Genomic DNA, 22,261 nt, shown 5'->3' on the forward strand with positions numbered 1-22,261 from the left:
TTTATTTAAGAAGCATTCTTCTGAGAGTTTAATGTACAGAACATATTATCCCTCCAGTGCTATGAAGAGCAGCTCAACAACAGAAGCTCTACAGCTATATATTGGTGACTGGGAAGAAGATAAAGTTCAGCAATCTAGGTAGACTACTGCATAACAGGCTAGCAGATAACATATTATATTTGTTTACAGCTTTAATTCACTATGCATAAATGTTAAATTAACCTGGAACTGTAGTACAACGGACTGGCTCATTGGGCTATTTCTCCCACCCCTTTCTAAGCTCTGCTGAATAGGGTTTCGGAAGAAGCTAATATCAAAGTCAGGTTCTTATACTCCTCTCTCATAAAAGAACACATTTAATGATGTAATGAATGGCTACATATCTGCATTTATTTGTGTTGTCTATATCTGTCTGTAGTTCAGCTTTAGAGAAATAAATGAGTTATATATAGATTCAAAATAAGTTGCTTTATGAAATACTGTAGCCTTGTAGGATGTTGATTCAGAGAGCATCCAGTTGCCTTTAGGGGTCAAGAAGGAGTTCAGTCCCCTTTGCGGCGATTTGGAGCATGCTTTATAAGGTTTTAAAGCTACTATCTAAATCAATTGAGGGTTTAGGATTTTTTGGACTCTTTTTAACCTGACTATGTAATTTCTAAAATCATTAATACATCTTGGTATTACTTCTTATTGATTGCTTGGCTCTGGAAGTGCTGATAAGATTCAAATGATTAACTTTATGAATAAATACACAGACAGAGTAATTGTCTAATGCCATTTAATACAACTTGAGAGTGCTGAGAAGACTGTGGCCACAATTTCATTTTCTTCTGTACAATTTTGTGTGCGCAGTTTTATTGATAATAGCCATACTGTAGGTGTGTGCCAGGAAGATTTTTTTTCCCTTTCCATAGTTAATAAAAACAAAAGATAATATAATTACAAGTGTCCTCTATAGCATCTAGTTACATTTCCAATATACCAAATGACAATTGCAGACCACCAGTGCACACCCTTACAAACATAACAGGTGTGTGTATATATGCATATACCACACATGTATGCTCATTAGCCGAACTCAAGTGAGAATTATTTTTCAAAATGAGGATAAACACAGAAGAAATAGCAGATTTCAAAGCGGTATGATACTTTCATCATTAAGGCTAAGGTGAGAAGGCCAGCAGTGAAGAGGATGAATTGCTTCCTGTGGGATTTATGTGTCTGTGTTTGGCTGTCTTAGGTGATGATTAACCTTTATTAGGTTTGACACAAAATACAGGTATATAAGCAGCTGAAATGTTTCACTTCAGATTGCTGATTAATAATTGGCACACTATTATACTTGCATTGTCAAAATGCCATAAATTTCTTTCTGACTTTCACTTTTTTCTCCCAATACTTATTTTCCAGAATTAGAAAAGTGTCTGTGTGATTTATTTTGAATAAAGGGAACTTATTTTTGAATAAATTCCCAACTTGTGCTGTAAAAGTTACACATTATACATCAAATTTAGCAGAAAATGTTGCTTTATATAAGAATGATTTAACTGTCTAATAAATAGATTGTGTGTACACAGTAAATAATCCATGCATAAACATAGGTGTATTAGAAATTGATGGGACCTGCATGGAATTGACTTACTGATAGTGTAGAAGAGTTTGTAAAGATAAAACATCATGTTTTCCTGAATTTGTTATTGTAATTCACAATAGTGTCTGCATTCCTAAAGTGTTACTAAACCCACAACAGTAAAATCAGTCTGTATATGCAGTAAAGCATGCTTGATATACTCGCTGTGGAACCCAAGGGGTATATCCTCGGCACTGTATAAAAAGGTTGTTTTATCCTCTCTGATCTTCCTCTTCTTCTACTGTCCCCAATCCATCTGCTAATAGTACAGAGCTTTAGGAGTCACTCTACACATGCTCAATTTGGTGTGTATTACTAGAGAGGTTTTTTTTTTTTTTTGGTAGGGTGCATGTGATCGGCACAGGGCCAATCAGCACTATCCAGACAGAGGGTAAGGGGGCATGCAGCTTCATAAGACAGTCAGAGGAGAATGAAAACTCCTCCTACAAGATTAACCAGTGCTCGCCTGGACACTGATAGATCTCACAAGACTGATAAATACTACTGATGAGAAAAGGTATTTAGCAGTTTGTATTTACTAAAGTAATTGCATTTCCATGTTTTGTGTACTGTGGGAGACCAGATATAGTGAATGCAGGGTCCTGGGTTTAGTAACACTTTAAGCCAGTCATAGATTGCGCTATTTTCTTTCTTGCAGCCAAGGGTTGCAGGAAAGAAAATCGTTCGAGTCCCCCATCAACAAAGTCAATGTTGATAGGGGAATGCCTCCCGTGCGTCAATTGTGTTCTCCCAGACAGAGAGAGCCGTACACGCTGGAAGAACACAGTGATTACTGCTAGTGGCTATATTAGTCGCTAGCAATATTCACATGTAAAATCCAACAGGCTAGTTGAATCCAAGTGGATCGGTCTATCTACTTGGGTACACTCAGCCTGCCCATACATGGTTCGAATCTCTGTCAGTCCCTACTGAACTGGCCGAGATTTGAACCATCTATGACCGACTTCAGTTCGGTATGACAACTGATATAAAAGTTACAATATTGGCACAATTTTACTGAACGTAGAACTAGTTTTAGAATAGACATAATGTATGTAGCTATAGTCTGAGCCTACATTCGTAGGACTTGGGGTCTGCCAGAAACCTGTATGTTCTTTGTTTTCTACACAGACATGTCCAAAGAGTCAACAATGGATATTGTTGGGAACATCATCGTTACAGTGATATTAAAAGCGCAGTTTTTTAAAGTGCTTTCAGTAGCTTATTTAATCACTTAGACTAAGTTCACACCTATGAGTTCTGCAGTGCATTTTCAGTTTTGCAGAAAAGCACTACAGTCCATTTAACATGATTTTCTATGTGTCATGTTCACATTTGTGCGTTTTAACTGGTGCATTTTTTTGGAAAGGGTCGGGGACCTTTTTGCCTGCAGCAAGGTGAGTTTTTGGCTTCTTAGACTTTAATGGAAACACTTGAAAAATGCATATGAGTTGCTTTCCTGCATAACAACAAACACTTCCACCTAACAACATTAATACATCCCAAAAATGCAAAACACATCAAAAACGCTCTAAAAACACAGTATAAAAAAATGCAAACCGCACCGCAAAAAAACCCAAAAAAAAAACACATCAACTGTGACCTGATTTATCTTATATTCCTGGCCTATGTTCCAGTTTAAGCTGAAGCTGGTGCCTTGGCCAATTTCCTGTTTCAAGATGGCTCCTTTCTCTTGTTGTATCCTTTGGAGCCACCCTTGCGTGCAAGGGGTAGAGTTGTGTCCTCCTTTGTTCTGTGCACCAACAGAAACACATAACCCTGTAGCCTAGGATGGCAAGCCACAACTTTGCCCGTCCCACCCCCAAACTAAAAGACTGTACTGTCCACTGTTAACTCTGTTTTGTGAAAACTGGAATTTCAGGGAAGGAGCACTGACAGAGCAGGGGTCAACAGTACTGAAAGTTGTTAACTGCAAAGTGCTGGGGTAAGAATTTTAACAAATAGTTTACTGGGAAATGTTTATTTCATTGTGCTCAATGCGTTAAACTAAAATGATGGTTGTTTAACACTACTTAATATTTCTCCAGTCTCATTCTGAAGCAAGTAAATGTTAGTTTGAATAGCATCACATGCAGGAAACTTATGCAAAACATAAAAACACTGGATAAATTTCTTAGGCAAGCCATAGATGATACAAATCTCTTTCCTGCAACCAGGGGGCAACAGATTAAGTTTTCATCAACAAAGTCAGTGTTGATGGGGGAATCCCTCATGCAGCTCTATTGTGTTCTGCCAGCGGGGAGCCTTGCCTGCTGGCAGAACATAATGTTCACGCCTGGCGGCTAAAGTCACCAGCAGCAATCACATGCAAAAAATCCGACAGGCTGGTTGTACTGAAGTCGATCGATTGACTTCAATACAACGAACCTGCCCAAAGATGTATTGAATCTCCAATGAAGCCTGTTGAAGTGACCAAGATTCGAACCATCTATGGCCGGCTTAAAGCTCTTAATAGAATAGTATATTAATGAGCACATATACTGCAGATGTGCATGATAAGAAAAATGTGTTTAATTTCGGTGTCATTCATTAACAGCTTTTGCACCGCGCTATAGCAGAAATACTGCTACAGGGTGGCACGGGTGCCCAAAATCACGTGTATATATATATATAAGATTTTGCAGTTTCGGGTAGGGGGCACCTGCACCCTACTTGCGCCGTCATTAGTGACCTGGGCTTGTCAATCACCGGGTTCCGGACGGTGATTCCCTGCCAACACCAGGCGATCTCCGAGGATTTCCAATGAGAGAGAGACCTGTATGTAAACCATACAGACCTCTCCCCTGTCAGCTTCTGCAGTGAAACACACATACAGCCCCCAAAGTAAAACAGCACACAGTTAACCCTTTGATCGTGCCACGTTAACCCCTTCCTGCGCAGTGCCATTAGTACAGTATCAGTGCTCTTTATTAGCACTGATCACTGTATTGGTGTTACTGGGGATGTCGGTGACACCAAGTCATTTCCCTCCAGTGTCAGGATGCCCACTGCAGTCCCGCTATAAATCACTTATCGCCGCCATTACTAGTAAAAGATGTATAGATACTGCCATTTGTAGACACTAGCTATAACTTTCACGGAAACCATTTAATTCACACATATTGGGATTTTTTTTAGCAAAGACATGTAGCAGAATACATTTTGGCCTAATTTTATGACTAAATTTGATTTTTTTTTATTTTTTTACTGGACATGTTTAATAGCAAAAAGTCAAAAATACAGGTTTTTTTCCCAAAATTATTGGTCTTTTGTCTATAGCTCTAAAAATAAACACACAGGCGATCAAATACCACCAAAAGAAAGCTCTATTTATGGGAAAAAAAGGAAATTTCATTTGAGTGCAGCCTTGAGTGCAATTGTCAGTTAAAGTAACACAGAGCCATGTCACAAAAAAATGGTCTGGTCAGGTAGGGGGGTAAATCCTCTGAAGGACAAATGGTTAAGTAAATAATTTTGTCTCATCATAAATGTTATGGTAATTTGGTAAATATAGATGCAGCCCTATAAAAACAATACCTAAAGCGATACAATTTGAGTGCTACCAGTGCAAAAATACACGTATATAGATATATAAACATCCCGCAACTTAAAGTGCTGACAGTGCAAAAATTCATACATAAAAATATTGAGTTCGGACCATAATGTAGTGTCTCTTTCTCAAAATGTAAGCATCGTCCGAGCTTTCCACAACAAGCTGACTCATCAAGGGGTACATATGATGTGTGTAACTACCCCAAAAGGGGGAAAAACACATGATCATGTTTATCACTACATGATTTTGGCATGGATAATTTCTCAACTACGAGATAGGGAGTAGCAGAGCCTGATTCATGAAATGGCAAAAAGTCAAAGATATTTTTTTTTTTTTCAAAATTGTTGGTCTTTTTTTGTTTATAGCACAAAAATTAAAAGCACAGAGGTGATCAAATACCACCAAAAGAAAGTTCTATTTGTGGGAAAAAAGGACTCCGCATCACATAAAATGGCCTGGTCAGGAAGGGGGGGTAAATTCTCTGGAGGGCAAGTGGTTAATTACATTCAACCTCATGAATAACAGTGAAAGGCGAGCATCAGTGTTGGTAGTTTCTAGAGACAGTGCAATTACATTTCAAGGACATTATTACAAAACCTCTTTAGTTCATGAATCACAGTGCTTATGCCCACTTGCTTTTTCCATTCATGGAATTTAACAAATGATTTATAAATAAAAATTGATACCTCAGACTTGTAACCTTTGATAAATGTCATACCTTGAAGTTTTCCTCTGTTAGTCCTTCATTGGTCTTTGAATTTCTGATCATTGCTGCAACATATCGTTTCACCAAATTTCGAATAACTTCCTGAAATAAGAGAAATATTGGGGTAGATTTACTAAAAATGGTGCACTGAGAATCTGGTGCAGTTGTGCATGGTAGCCAATCAGCACATAACTTTAGCTTGTTCAATCAAGCTTTGGCAATAAAACTTGGAAGCCGATTGGTTTCTTTGTAGAGTTGCGCCAGATTTTGCACTCTCCAATTTTAGTAAATAACCCCCATTGTGCAAATTGAAAAAGGCGGAATGGTCAATGAAAACGTAATTTCACTTCAAATATTCCTGTACAGTCCAGATTTACTTGCAAATTAGGAATGACTTGTATTTTTTTTAGCTTTACATGATATAAAACAGTTTGATCAAGCTGAATAATTCTGTAATAAGTGCAATCTGTGTAAGTGTGGTACCAAGTCTGGGTTATTTGTTTTGAGGATCATACTATTATATACCAGGGGCAGACTGACAACTCATGGGGCTCCCGGGCAATTGGAGATCATGGGGCCCCATGTGTCCTCACCCAACACTTAAGCCACACCTACACAAAGCTCCACCTACATATTGCACTGCCTACATTACATGCATTTGTATCAGCCATCCTCCACATATTGCATCCCAACTGCTCAGAAGGGCCCATCAGCAAACTGCGGAAGCTGTTGGGCCCTCATGTTCAGAAAAGATCCAGTATACAATTCTTGTCTGCAGCTTAGGCTCACAGAGATTCCCCTTGCCATTTCTGGGAAGCCACCAAACCCATTACAGGTTCAAAGCTGGTGGCCATCTGAGGACATGTCAGGTGCCCGTAGGCTTCCCAGCCATGCCTCCAGGAATCTTTGTTAGTTTGATCATTTGGTTATTATAGCTTAGCTGCATAGATGGGGCATTTAAATATCCACTGCAGCATAGCCTACATGGAAGTTCCTGGCTTCCTTCTGTAGAAGCTGATGGGCACTTTCAGATTCAAAGATGGACAATGTGCAGCAGCCATCTTTGATGCAACCAGGGCTGTTTTATGAAAACAGTGGGCATGTATACAAGATCATAACTTGGGCCCTAATACTAGATAAAGTGTGGTGCACACAGCACGCTGCTACAAAAATTGAGTTTGGTTTTCAGGGGCTGTTGGTAGCACCTGCTGGCTACATAGTACAGTAAAGATGCCCGATGATTGAGGGGTTAAAGTGGTTGTAAAGGCTCAAGGTTTGTTACCTTCATGCATTCTATGTATGAAAGTAAAAAACCTTCTGTGTGCAGCAACACCCCCAGTCCCCCCCAGTACTTACCTGAGCTCCATCTTGATCCAGCAATGTGAACGAGAACAGTGGCTGTCCCAGATCTCTTCCTCTTGGCTGAGCAGCAGTGGGAGCCATTGGCCCCCACTACTGTAAGTCACAGCCAGTGAGCCAAAGAGTGGAGACTGGGGGACAAGGCCAAGCCACATTTGTGTGTGAATGGACGCACAGACAAGGCTTGGGAGCCCCCATAGCAAGCAGCTTGCTATGGGGGCACTTGGCAGGAGGGAGGGGCAAGGAGCATGGCAGGGGACCCACAAAGAGGATTGAGGCTGCTCTTTGCAAACTTACTGCACAGAGCAGGCAAGTACGACATTGTTATTTTAAAGAAAAAAATCTGCCTTTACAATCATTTTAATTGCTTTGTTCGGCATTCGGCTCCCACTCAGTTCCTTCCTTACAGGGTTGCCAACTCCTCCACAACTTTTTTTTTTTCTTTATATGGAAACTTTACTGACAGAATGCATTTTTACTGATATTCTGAATTCTGAATGAATTTCCTATTAGAATCTAAGAGGCGAAGAGTGGGGTGGAGGAATAGAGACAGAAGAGGAGAGGGTGAAGGGGGAGGAGAGCTAGGAATAGGAGAGAGGGAGAGAGAGAGATGGAGATGGAAAAGTAGGAGAGAGATGGATAAAGAGGAGGGGCGAGATAGGGGGGTGAGAGAGAGGGGGGTTAAGTGGGGTAAGATGGAGAGGGGGTGAGAGGGAGGGGGTGAGGGGGATAAGAGAGAGAGGGGATGAGAGAGAGAGGGAGGAGAGGGGGTGAGAGGGAGGGGGTGAGGGGGATAAGAGAGAGAGGGGATGAGAGAGAGAGGGAGGAGAGGGGGTGAGAGGGAGGGGGTGAGGGGGATAAGAGAGAGGGGATGAGAGAGAGAGGGAGGTGAGAGGGCGAAGAGAGAGAGAGGGAAGGTGAGAGAGAGAGGGAGGTGAGAGGGCGAAGAGAGAGAGAGGGAAGGTGAGAGAGAGGAAAGGTGAGAGAGAGGGGAGGCGAGGGAGAGAGTTGGCGAGAGAGAGATAGGGGTGAGAGAGACAGGAGTGAGAGAGAGGGAAAGAGAGAATGAGTAAGATTGGAAGGCGAGAGAGAGGGGGGCAAGATGGAGGGAGGGTAAGAGAGAGAGGGGAGTCAGAGAGAAAGGGGGTGAGAGCAAGAGGAATGGTGGGGGTGGGAGAGAGAGCTGCTAAGAAAGAGGGGAAGGTGAGAGAGAGAAGGGACGAGAGAGGAATCAGTATATTCCATTAGAGCCATGCAGGGACGGAGAACTGGGAGAAGAAGCGTGCTGCAGAGGGCAGGGCACACACATGAAATAATTGGTTGCTATGATGCCGGCAATCCTAACAACCAATAACTGCAGTTTATTACGAATCCAGCAGAGCAGAATGGTGAGCTGTTGGTCCAGATTGGGCCTTCACTAGGTCTGGATCGGGACCACGGTCCGCCATTTAGTGAAGGCTGATCTATATCCTAACTACATCATAAACAACATTTTTTTTTAACACTGAAGAAATAATTGTATTCTCTGTAAATGTGTTTAGCAATTATAAGTCATAGACAACAGGCAAATATATATTTTCTCTCTTTTTATGTGTCACAAAATTTTTGGTCTGCTGTAGTAGGTAACTACAAGTATGAAAAATTCAGTATTTTAGTATTTAGTGGGTTATGGTGAAGTGGGTTAAATTTATAAAAAAAACAAAAACTGACCAGCACCTTTTTTTTTTTAAAAGGTACCCTGAGGCACAGGCTCATTGCACCCAGTAAATGCACATTTTAGTGCAGGCTAAAAAAGCCTTGGTTAAATATCTCTTATATCCATGGTGATGCCATATAACTGCCTTCTAAGTTCCAAGGTAGAATTATCCAGTAGTGCAATTTCCAGGATGCTTGAATCTTTTGTAAATATGACTGCTGACTTGTTCTTTAAACAAGTAAAATCAAGGACTGGCATATTCATCATGCATTAATTTGTCACTGAATAGAAACAAGTATGGACATATAAAGAGTACGGATACCTGATAAGCACATACTTGTTCTAAGTCAGAAATTCACATATCATGAGTAAAAAGTTAGCTCTCCTTATTTTTGGTCAAGACCAATTCACTTACGGAGCAAAAATGACTCACCAACATTTGCAGAGAAGTCACACATATTTTACAGTGTCATTGCTGGAGCTTTGTCATAGAGTGCAATGTAAAGTCAGGAATGTTCTGCAAGCTTTTCATTAACTGTTTTGAGTCACAACTTATCAAGACTGTTATTATAAGAAGGAATCTTACCTGGTAATGCTGATTCTGGATAAGGTTGTCAGCGTGCCGCTCCTGCAATTAAAGGTGAACATATTAATTATGTAGCGTGTAGCAGCATAATGTCTCTGCAAAGGTCATTTCCATGATCCCCAGCTGAATCTCTACAGGGCAGAACTTTAAGATACTAAACATTAGGAGGCCTAGGACACCCCAATTAAAAACTTGTAAGGGAAAAAATGTCAGTTATCAGGCTTTACCGTGAAGGTTTTTAGGTTCTCGTGCTGTTTCTGAAGCTCCTCTTCACGTTTTTTATGTGGGCACAACTTATAGTGGATCCATTTGCAAAGGTACCAGATAGACTTTGGGCTTGCAACAATGTTAAACGGGGGTGGCATAGTGCCACCTTCATCAAAATAACTCATCCACAGTTTAGTCCTGGCAAACTTCCATTCAATATCAGCATGATCCTACAGGAGAATAAAAGGAAACCAGTCAGTACATTTTTGCAGTCTGAACCATGACCTTAACCTAACATTCACCATATCGTCTCTGAGTTAGCAAATATAAAATATATGTGCACTCCAGTCAAATAAAAAAAAATGAAAGTGTATGTATAGCCATGACTTTTTCTAAATTGTTTTTGAAAGAGTGGGGAAGGGTAAGATCCCACAATGGGTTTTTACTGCTATTCTTAGTTCTATTACAGATTTGACAACAGTTTCATCAGACAGGACATGAGAGAAAATTTACAGTAGGGACACAGACAGAAATAAAACAGTGGTACTAGCACTCTATTTCTCAGTAATTAATATTACAAATATTATTCAGAATTTATATAGTGCCGACAGTTTGCACAGTGCTTTACAATGTAAAGGGAAACAGTACAGTAACAACAAAATTCAGGGCCCTGCTCCTGAGTACTTACAATCTAATATGGAGGGGCAGGTGGAATAAAATGTAATAACTACAAGGGATGAGCTGATGGGAGAAATAAAAGATTAATTTTTTAGCTGAAGGTATGATAGGCTTCCCTGAGGAGATTAGTTTTCAGGGACTGATTAAAATTGGACCAAGTAGGAGAGAGATTGGGGTAGAGAGTTCTGGAGATGTCCTGGAAATGAGCATGGGAGTAGGAGACAAGGGAACTAAAGAGCAGGAGGTCTTGGGAAAAATGGAGAGAATGGTTTGAGTGATATATAGAGACAAGATTGGAGATGTAGCTTGAAACAGAGTTGTAAATGGCTTTGAATGGTGTTAGTATTTTGAATTTTACAACATATTTGTTAGGTAATCAGAGGCCAGTGGAGGGATTGGCAGAGAGAAGTGGAGGGCACTGAGTGGTAGGTAAGGTGAATCAGTCTGGCAGCAGCTTTAACAACAGACTGAAGGGGGCAGGGGCAGACTGACCATTCGAGCACTTGGGCACTGCCCGAGGGCCCAGGGTCAGTAGGGGGCCCCATGAAATGCCCCTGGTACCTTTTTATAGGCTTTTTTGGGTGTGCTTTGAGTGTGGGCAAGGACACAGGGGCCCCATGATCCCCTATTGCCGGGGGCTCCATAAGTTTTCAGTCCACCCCTGGAAGGGGGAATAGCCTGTGTAGAGGTAGGCCTATGAAAAGGAAGTTACAATAGTCAAAGCAAGAGATGAATGAGTTGCTTAGTGGTTTCATCAGTTAAAAAGAGGAGTATTTTGGAAGTGTTACAGGGGTAGAGTCTACAAGATTTGGACAATGGATGGATTTGGGACTGAAAGGACAGGTCAGTGTCCAGGATTACACCTAGCATCTTTGCATGAGGGGAGGGACTGATAGTTGTATTACTGATCTTGATGGAGAAGTCAGCGAGGGAAATTACAAGTTTACAGGTTAGGGAAAATACACTGCTCAAAACAATTAAAGGAACACTTTACAAACACATCAGATCTCAATGGGGGAAAATATCATGCTGGATATCTACACTGATATGGACTGGGTAATGTGTTAGGAACGTAAGGATGCCCCATCGTTTGATGGAAATTAAAATTATCAACCTACAGAGGACTGAATTCAAAGACTGGGCGGACTTCCTGTACTTTAATCTAATGATGACTCCAGTGACCATATTTGTGTGGTCCATTCTATACTGTGTCTTGCATAGATTTTGATATTTCCTTGCTTCCTTTTATGATCAACTGGGCACTATTAGTCCTTTCATTGGACATTCCTGGTCTTTATCACTATTTAAGTGCACACACACATTTGTGTGGAATAAGTTATCACCTTTTTACTTGTGTTATATTTCACTTTGTAGCACTTGGGAGGTGCATATTTATATTTATTCACTTATATATATTTATTTATATTACATATACTTTTTATGCATTATCTTCCACTTATAGGTAGTATTAGTTGTAGCAGGGCCACATCATTTTTATTCTCTGTAACTGCTGAGTTCTGTTACTGTGCATGCCCACTTCTAAGGCCACCTATTGAATCCACCAATATTGCTATCACTTAAACCTAAAGAGAAAAATAATTGAGACTTCACAGATGATTTTGATCCACTGTAGCCACATGGCTAAAAATGCCATTGACTGAGATTGTAAGATTGCTTCGATCTATTGCACCCATTTAATTATCTATTGACTCCCATGACTGTCATGAATTTAGTGAATTGATGACAGTCATGGCTAATGATTGGGTTTCCTCCTATTCCTACATACATTCTATTGCAGCAGACATCTAGATACTGCAACTGAATTTACAATAAAAAGAGAGACTCTGTTACGGATCCGCCAGGTGGTGCCTCTGGCAGCCCACTAGACGGAATCACCCGGAGCGTGGAGTCTAAGTCCCGGTCTGCGTTTTCACCAGGGCCCCTGATGGTGGGGATGGACTTGGAGCAGAACCAGGACCAGGTCACGACCTCCGAGCAACACCACCAGTGGCAGAGGGAACCTCCGGGGATGAGTGTAAACCAGAAGAGAGCCAGATGTGAGGAGGCCAGCAGGACCAGGCAGGATAAACAGGTGGCTGTCACCGTGGGGGATGGCGAGGTACCAAGACGGCAGGCAGAGAGTGGTCAGGTCACACGCAGGGTCAGTATCGTAGTCAGTCCGCAGAATGGTCAAACAAGCCGGGGGTCGGGATAGGAGAAGGCAGCGTAGTCAGGGGCAATCTGGGTCAAACTCAGGAGAAGGCAGCGTAGTCAAACAATCCGGGTCAGAGCTGGAGCAGGCAGAGAAGTCAAACAATCCGGGTCACAATCACAGGGCACAGGAACTCAGGTAACAGATGAGACCTTGCGGCAACTTGTGACAGTGCAGGGCATCTTTAAATATTGCGCCCTGCACTGTCATTGGCCGCCCAGGACGTGCCCCCGGGCTGTCATTGGCCGCCCAAGGCGCGCCCGCGGCTCCTACTGCGCATGCGCGGAATCCTGTCAGCCGTGGCCCGCCGGGACCTGGTGCTTGTGTCCCGGCGTGAGCGTGCGCCGGGGAAGGCGCCGCGGCGGTCCCTGACAGACTAATTTTCAGTGTCAATATGAGGCGGGTGAGCCTCGAAACTATGGTACAGAGATCTGTTGTTTGTGAATGAACCCCTCAGCTTTTACCCTAAGCTTTATCATTAGCATAGGGGAGGGGGGGGGGGGAATATTGTGCTTAATGAACTTCCTAACTTCTCCCTTTACCCCTCACTTCTGTTGGTTTGTAACAAGTAGTTCACAGTAGTTGCGTTCATTTGCACCACTCTTTGCATACTACAAATTCCATAGTTCACAGTCCCTAGTTCATCCTAGCAGTGAGCAAGACAGGGTGGTTATATTCCCACATAGACCATGGCAGGATGAACAAAGTCACCCTCTAATAGGAAGTTGGATCACAGCAGCAGGAAAATGAATTTTGAGATTTAAATGAGATTCAGGGTAGCGTCACTTTAAGTATGGCTCTAGTCTCCAGTAACGCCTATAGCTTGTTTGCAATTTTTGACCATCTTCTGTATCATGTCCACCATATCTGACCATCTCTTGTAGCATCCCCATAATCTCTGACCATCTTCTGTTGCATGTTTGCAGTTGGTAATATAAGGAGCCATATTTGAAGTCATCTTCATCATGTGTGTTGATAACCAGTGATATAGATGCTTACAGCCCATTATTTTCAGTATATGAATTTTCAGTATATGCTTATATACTTTACTAGAAGATCATACCAGTGTTTTGGGCAATTGCCAATGGTGATAGCTTTTCAGTTTAAGCCTGGAGGCAGAGTACCTGTGTGAACAGTTGAGGATGTGAAAGAATGGTAACATGAAGTGCACATATGATTCTTCAGTTTAATGTGATCCTTACTACAAAAAAAGAAAATGTTGGCTGATTACCCCCTGGTCATGAAAATTACAACCGTACACTTCCACAGACTGTCACGGACTACATCATGTTGAATGGTATGAGTACAACATGCATTAGCACAAATTTAAAAACATTTATTAAATACGACAGACTAATTAATTATTGCTAGCTATAACAAGGAAATTCAATACTCTCAAACACTCAAGAACTGTATATCATTTCATCTTTAGCTGAATAAAGAATGTCTTAACTCACACTGTGGATAATGTCGTTTTAGGATAAGAAATGAATTAGTAATTAACACCGTAGCCCTGAAGTTTTGGAGTCTATGATTAAATCCCTAATGGTGATACAATCACCATGGAGTTTGCATTTTCCCGTGTGCATTGTATGTTTAGGTCCCATCCACATGTCCTTTTATCAGCCCTCAATGTAAACACATACTGGGGGTTATTTTTTGGTCCAGTGTGCTTTGTTTGTTAAAAATAGAAACAAATTAACTACTTGCACTCCTGAGAATTTACCCCCCTTAATGACCAGGCCTCTTTTTGCTACTCGGCGCTGCACTAATTCAACTGATAATTGTGCGGTCATACAATGCTGTAGTTGACACTACTAGAGTGATATCAGTGATCTTCTGGGTCCTGCTCAGATTTTATGTGAATGACTACTGCACTGCACACTGACCACAAGGACACTCATTCAGCACCATTGCCATTCACAGAATGCCTTGTATTTTATTCCATAAATACCAGGCAATCTCTCATTTGATGAAGTGGAGATATTTACATCACTGTCCCCTCCCTCCATCCAGAAGATTGTGGCTATAACTTTAGTAGTGCCAACTGCTACAGTGATATTCAGCTTCCCCAAAGTTCAGGTATGAGTAATACATACTTGCATTGTGCCAAGCCGGACAAATGTAAGTATTCAATCCAAACAATTCCGGGATTTTTAGCTTTAATCCATTTGGCACACTTTCATTGTGGAACTTGTTGCAACAATATTATTTACTTATTTGATTTTTTGTACATGTTTTTACATAAATTAGTGGGCAAAAAATGCATGCCCCCCCATCCTGCATTTTTTCTCTTAAGGTGTGAAGATTGATATACTCAACAAAGTCCACAATCTGATTTGTCTCACTTCTGCCATTTATGTGTGCAAGGAGCCTCTAATTTAGTGCTGCAGATATACCTGCAATTGCAGGTTCCTGATAGTCCCTTGTGCTGAAGTCACTCCTTTTCTGTATCCTGACTAGACCCCACCACTGGACAGCCAATAGGAAGCCATCAGCGATCAGTTTGGGGGGAGGGGGTTAGTAATGGAGATGGTCTTTAATTTAATTTTTATTTGCTTGCAGTATAATTAGCCTTTATATAATGACAAAATACACAATCAGCAAACTTAAACAGAATGTTATTTCTATTGGCTTAATTCACTAAACCTTACCACAAGAATAAGCATCTTTATATAACCATGTGACCATAATTTTCAAATCTCATTAGACCCAAACAAAAAAACAAATGTGTGATTTGCATTTTCTGGGTAGGGAGCGTGCATACCACCCTACCCGTGCCATTGGTGGCTAGGGATGTCAATAACCAGGTCCTGGCCAGAGATTCCCCGCTGGCACCCAGCGATCGCTGAGGAACAGTGACTGGGGAGACACACCAATGTAAACAACACGGGTCTCTCTCCTGCCAGCAAGGACATGCTGCTTTGTATTTCTCTGCACAGCAGAGAAATACATAGCAGCATGTCTCCCTAGTAAAACACACACAAGGCCTATTTACATCTTTGTAGTGTGTAAATGTGCTCTATGTTGCACGTTAACATGTAGTGCGTTAAGGCAACCCATTCAAAATGAATAGATTGTCAACATACTGAAACACACCATTTTTAGCAGCTCAGTTCTAAAAGTTGCACTTTGTGCAGTGCTGCAACTCATATCTGTCAGCAAGGTGTTTTGGGGTGCCATTCAGAATGAAGGACACAGCAATGCTAGTGGTTTGGATTTAATCCCAATTCTTTGGCTTTAATGTCCTCTGAGCCACTGAACTATAATGAAGCTTGACTGCCTGGTGTAATAGTTCCAGGTTGGTGCTGTTGATTGTTTTGAATTGTATTGTATTGAAGCCAGAGGATTAGATAGGAGGTGCCTGATTGGTTGGACCAGTGTGGTGCACTGCCAATGGTTGATTCAAATTGGGGTGCTCCTAGGAAGAAGCGCTAAACATTTCTGGTGTGTGAAGTGCAAGTTTTTCCTTAACAAGATTTTGTAACTTATAGGGAAATCCCATACAGCTAGACAAAACCTACTTACTGAAAAGAAAAAAAAGTGAGCTAATAACTGTGTGTACACTGCATCTGTTGTATCGGTAGGCAGACTGTGCTGGGTCTTGGTGCTACAAAGAATGGTCAGATGTTTTCTATTCCCATTATTCCTATGTAAACAGGTAGTCTTTGCATGATCTATAAAGTAAGTGCTGACATGTAGATACATTCTTTAGTAAAGGGAAAGGCATATGGGAGCTGTCACTGCTGACCTGTTTTTTAGGTAAATCTTCTGGCTGTCATCCTAACCCTTATTTCATTAGCTGTTCTGGCATTAAAGTGTTACTAAACCCAGTAAAATCAGTCTGTATATGCAGTAAAGCATGTTTGATTTACTCACTATAAAACATAAGGGATTAATCCTCTGCATTGGGTAAAAATGCTGTTTGATCCTGACTTCTCTGGTCCTCTTTCTTCACCCCTCTTATCTCCTGATAAGACATATATCGTGTGGAGATACTCTGAACATGCTCAGTTTGGTGTGTATTGCTAGAGGGGTTTTTTTTTTTTTTTCTTGGGAGAGTGCACAGGGCCAATCCACACTGTCCAGACAGAGGTCGGGTTCTGCATCCTCATAGAGCAAAATTAAAGAAAACTCCTCCTACAAACTTTAACATGTGCTCTGCTGGACACTGATAGATGTCACAAGACTGCTCTAACTGCTGCTCAGAAAAGGTATTTAGCAGTTTATATTCACTAAAATAATTGCATTTCCATGTTGTGTGTACTGCGGGAGACCAGAAATAGTGAATGCAGGGTCCTGGGTTTAGTAACACTTTAACCCAGGAACGAGCAATAAAGTTGGAATTCTTGACTCATGTAGTTACAGAATAGTTACAAAATGACTCTTTGAAATGAAACCCACAAACAGAGAAATACGTAAGATATCATTGTTGACCAACTCTGGAAATAGAGCTACCAGTCAGCCTCTGACATTGCAAGCAACGGAAAGTAAAATCCAAGCTACTGATGTGCACACTTGCTCCAGCTCAGTGACATAGAGAGTGCTGATGCCATTGATTCAGCATAACAGCTATCCAAGCAGCATTTTAGAAGGAGAGATCAGCTGTTGCAGTCTCCATATTTTCTCAGTACTAGGATACACTGAACATCATTTCTGTAAATTGCAAAGAAATATTTTATTCTGCCACCTGATGGCAGTGTGGTCAACATAATCCGGTGTAGAAATCATGCACTAAGAAGATAATACAGCAACAACATAGAAACACAAATACCAAAACTGTGCCTCATAATACCTCCTGTATCAGCACCATTTTTCATCGGTTGTTGTATATGTATCGGGAGTGAAGAGATATGCTTGCTTTATGGGGTTTGAAGAGATTTCTAAGCATGTAATTGTAGTGATGACATCAGTTAATGCTTTTCGTATGAACCAATGATATAGCGCAGAATTTGAGGTTTATCTGGCAAGCATGACTTGGCTCAGACAATTACATTTTGATGTTTATTATTCATTTATACATAAAAGTGCAGCGCTTAAAGTGAAAAATAATCATGGGAAAACTGAAAAATGTGTCAAAAAATAGTCCATCCAAAAGTCCCAGAGGCTGTGATGAAACAAGAAATCCAAGGAGAGGAGTTGTCACCAACCACTCATACAGAAGGCTTACCAGAAAGGCATGACCCCCTGTTAAGTGTGGTCAATCGCGCTTTGTTAAACAACACAGAAAGCCAGTCACTGGAATCCTCCAGATCACCAAAAGAGCAGATAAAGATCTTCCAAACAATGGGCCTTAATTAATTGATCCAGATTTTGATCCCCCTGCCCACAGACCCCCCCCCCCCCCAATCACTGGGACCCTTATTCTTATCAATATGGGGAAAAATACAAGCGCATTTTAAAAAGTACAGAGGTGCATTAATTTGTGTCTTTTTATGTTCTCTCTGCCTGCAGTTCAGCTTTCATTCTTTCTCTCTGAATGCATGTTTACCAAGGCTAAATATTCCCAAGAGTCACCAGAACAACCAATTAAATCATTAAAGAAATATTGATGCCTTAACGTGAGGCAAGTAAACATAGAATACAGCAAGGACCTTATATACCAGACCTGTGCTTTGCCAGGGGGACCCTCTCCATGTTGAGGTCGCATGGCGCAATATGGATCAGGAAGGAGACCTGCCAGGCAGCATGTTTGGATAAAGGTCTGTTATATTTTTGGGGGGGACTCCACGCGGTTTTTATTTGTTTTTCCCGATAAAACCCATACTAGAGCTGAAGGGTATGTTATGAAATTTGGAAGAACCCTACATAGTTTTTATTTATTTATTTTGCCTGACGTCTCCTTTGACATCCAATCTAGACCAGAATACAAGTCAGAAATTTATTTTTAGGAAGAACTCCACACCATTTTTGGTGGGGCCCCCCAATTTCATTTATGACCAGCAGTAAGGGGCACAATATTAAAGACCACTGCACTGTACACAGTGCTGTATTTTAGACAGTCCTGACTCCTGAACTACATTTACTATTTTGTACATTATACCCCTTCACTGCATTTATGTTGTGTGTTATACTCCTGACCCCTACACTGCATTGACTATGTTGCATATTATATTCCTGACCCCTATACTGCATATGCTATGTTGTACATTATACCCCTACACTGCATATGCTATGTTGTATAATATACTCCTAACCATTGTATTGTATATGCTATGTTGTACATCATACTCCTGATGTTTGCACTTCATATGCTATGTTGTATGCTATACCACTGCATTGCATATGCTATGTTGTGTAAAATACTCCAGTCCCTTGCACTGCATACACTATGTTGTACATTATATGCCTTACCCCTCTATGCTATATTGTATGCTGTACTCCTGACCCCTGCACAGTATGCACTATGTTGTACATTATAGTCCTTATCCTTGCACTGCATTCACTGTGTTGTTTGTTATACATCTGACCTCTGCACTGTATATGCTATGTTGTACATCATACTCCTGACCCCTGCACTGCATTCACTATGGTGTGCATTATACTCCTGTCCCCTCGGAGTGTCTACTTTCTGAAAATGGAACATTTTGGGGGTGTTTGTATTGTCCTGACATTTTAGGGCCTGACAAAATGGCATAAGCAGTCAGAACATCAGGGTTGATAAAGTTCAAATATACTCTAAATACCATAGTTTGTAGACTGTATACCTTTCACACAAAGTAAATGTTATACACATTTTTTACCAAAGAAATGTAGGACAATACATTTTGGCCTAAATGTATGAAGAAAGATTAATTATTTGCAAAGTTGTATAGCCGAAGCTAAGGTAAACTTTTTTTTTCATCAAAATGTTTGTTCTTTTTTATATACTGTACAGGTGAAACTCAAAAAATTAGAATATTGTGCAAAAGTTCATTTATTTCAGTAATGCAACTTAATAGGTGAAACTAAAATATAAGATAGACTCATTACATGCAAAGCAAGATAGTTCAAGCCGTGATTTGTCATAATTGTGATGATTATGGCTTACAGCTCATGAAATCCCCAAATCCACAATCTCAGAAAATTAGAATATTGTGACAAGGTGCAATATTCTAGGCTCAAAGTGTCCCACTCTAATCAGCTAATTAGACCATAACACTTGCAAAGGGTTTCTGAGCCTTTAAATGGTCTGTCAGTCTGGTTCAGTAAGAATCACAATCATGGGAAAGACTGCTGACCTGACAGTTGTGCAGAAAACCATCATTGACACCCTCCGTAAGGAGGGAAAGCCTCAAAGGGTAATTGCAAAAGAAGTTGGATGTTCCCAAAGTGCTGTATCAAAGCACATTAATAGAAAGTTATGTGGAAGGGATAAGTGTGGAAGAAAAAGGTGCACAAGCAGCAGGAATGACCGCAGCCTGGAGAGGATTGTCAGGAACAGGCCATTCAAAAGTGTTGAGGACTTTCACAAGGAGTGGACTGAGGCTGGAGTCAGTGCATCAAGAGCCACCACACACAGACGGATCCTGGACATGGGCTTCAAATGTCGTATTCCTCTCGTCAAGCCGCTCCTGAAGAACAAAATGTCAGAAGCGTCTTACCTGGGCTAAAGAAAAACAGACCTGGTCTGTTGCTCAGTGGTCCAAAGTCCTCTTTTCTGATGAGAGCAACTTTTGCATCTTATTTGGAAACCAAGGACCCAGAGTATGGATGAAGAATGGAGAGGCACACACTGCAAGATGCTTGAAGTCCAGTGTGAAGTTTCCACAGTCTGTGTTGATTTGGGGAGCCATGTCATCTGCTGGTGTTGGTCCACTGTGCTTCATTAAGTCCAGGGTCAACGCAGCCGTCTACCAGGAGATTTTGGAGCACTTCATGCTTCCTTCCGCAGACAAGCTTTATATGGATGCTGACTTCATTTTCCAGCAGGACTTGGCACCTTCCCACACTGCCAAAAGCACCAAAACCTGGTTCAATGACCGTGGGATTACTGTGCTTGATTGGCCAGCAAACTCGTCTGACCTGAACCCCATAAAGAATCTATGGGGCATTGCCAAGAGAAAGATGAGACATGAGACCGAACAATGCAGAAGAGCTGAAGGCCGCTATTGAAGCATCCTGGTCTTCCATAACACCTCAGCAGTGCCACAGGCTGATAGCTTCCATGCCACGCAGCATTTGGGCAGTAATTGTGGCAAAAGGGGCCCAAACCAAGTACTGAGTACATATGCATGCTAATACTTTTCAGAGGTCCGATATTGTTCTATGTACAATCCTTGTTTTATTGATTGCATGTAATATTCTAATTTTCTGAGATTGTGGATTTGGGGTTTTCATGAGCTGTAAGCCATAATCATTACAATTATGACAAATCACGGCTTGAACTATCTTGCTTTGCATGTAATGAGTCTATCTCATATATTAGTTTCACCTTTTAAGTTGCATTACTGAAATAAATGAACTTTTGCACGATATTCTAATTTTTCGAGTTTCACCTGTATATAGTAAAACATTATAATAATAAAAAAGCACAACCAAAAGAAAGCTCTGTCTAAAAAAATATATAAAATGAATTTGAGCACAGTGTTGTAATTGTTAGTCAAAGTATCACTGTACTGGAAACTGAAAAATGACCTGCATGGCACAGAGGTTTAACATGACGGTGGTTAATTTGTCTCATTTAAAATGACATTTCTCGTTCAAAGCATGGTGAGGTTTTTTTTTACATAAGAAATAAAGCCTTTTTTTTAAAATTACATTTTTAGTGTCTTATTAAATGCTCAACTAAAATGAGCATAAAAATTAGAACTCACTTTCTGCTAATGCATTAGCATGGTCTGTCGACAGAGCTGAACCAGGAGAATGCAGTTTGCTCATTTACTTGTAATGCACATAACTGACTGGGAAATGATTATATTTTCCTAAAACAGGAGAGCTGCACTTTAAATCTTTACTTGAAATCCACTTTAAGTATAAGTCACAGGGTTCGTATTTAATAATACCATTAACAGCATTAGGAACTTCTGACTCACAAGTCTAACAAAAATGACAAAGTATACTAACGATAGCCATAGACATTAGGCTGCCCTTACATTTGTGTCTGCTAATGTGTGGACCTGCGCTGACACATTCTGTGTCCTGCAGGAACCTCCATTCATCACACAGATGAATGGAGGTCCATTGACAGCCGGCATCCACTGCCAAATTTGGCGCATGATTGCAGGTGTTAAGATGACGGATCTTCATGCCTTAGTAAGGGCAGAGTAAGAAAAGAGATTGTTTGGTGTTCAGACTGAGCTGGCACATCAGACTTCCAGTCTTTTTCACGATGCGTGTGGAGACATACCTGTTTATTATACTATGTTGGCAGTCCTAACATGTTGCACCATGTACATAGATACATCCAATCAATCAGTGGAAGGATCTAATAATCAAATGTCAATAACACTCTCTTATGCATACTAGGGGCCATTTGGGAGAATAATTTACTAGAGCAGCTAGGAGGCGGCTTAGACAAGTACATAAGGCCCATGCAGACAGTTGAGTTAATTTACTAAAACCAGAGCGTGCAAAATCTGGTGAAGCTGTGTATGGTAACCAATCAACTTCTAACTTCAACTTATTCAATTTAGGCTGCTTTCACACTGATCTG

The 22,261-nt window shown here is 40.9% G+C and overlaps 1 protein-coding gene across 1 annotated transcript in view; it reads right to left on the reverse strand.

Annotated features, from left to right (window-relative positions):
- Positions 1–22,261, reverse strand: part of LOC149447470 (short transient receptor potential channel 5-like) — a 431,706-nt gene that overhangs the window by 19,113 nt on the left and 390,332 nt on the right. The window contains exons 8-10 of the mRNA XM_089652492.1: positions 9,758–9,967; positions 9,531–9,572; positions 5,902–5,991 (exon numbers count right to left, since the gene is read on the reverse strand). Coding sequence (XP_089508618.1) covers positions 5,902–5,991; positions 9,531–9,572; positions 9,758–9,967 — 342 coding nt within the window. The remainder of the gene's footprint in view (positions 1–5,901; positions 5,992–9,530; positions 9,573–9,757; positions 9,968–22,261) is intronic.

Source organism: Staurois parvus, unplaced genomic scaffold (genome assembly GCF_062004578.1).
Source record: "Staurois parvus isolate SC_StPar_1 unplaced genomic scaffold, SC_StPar_1.0 ptg000684l, whole genome shotgun sequence".
Classification (NCBI taxonomy): domain Eukaryota; kingdom Metazoa; phylum Chordata; class Amphibia; order Anura; family Ranidae; genus Staurois; species Staurois parvus.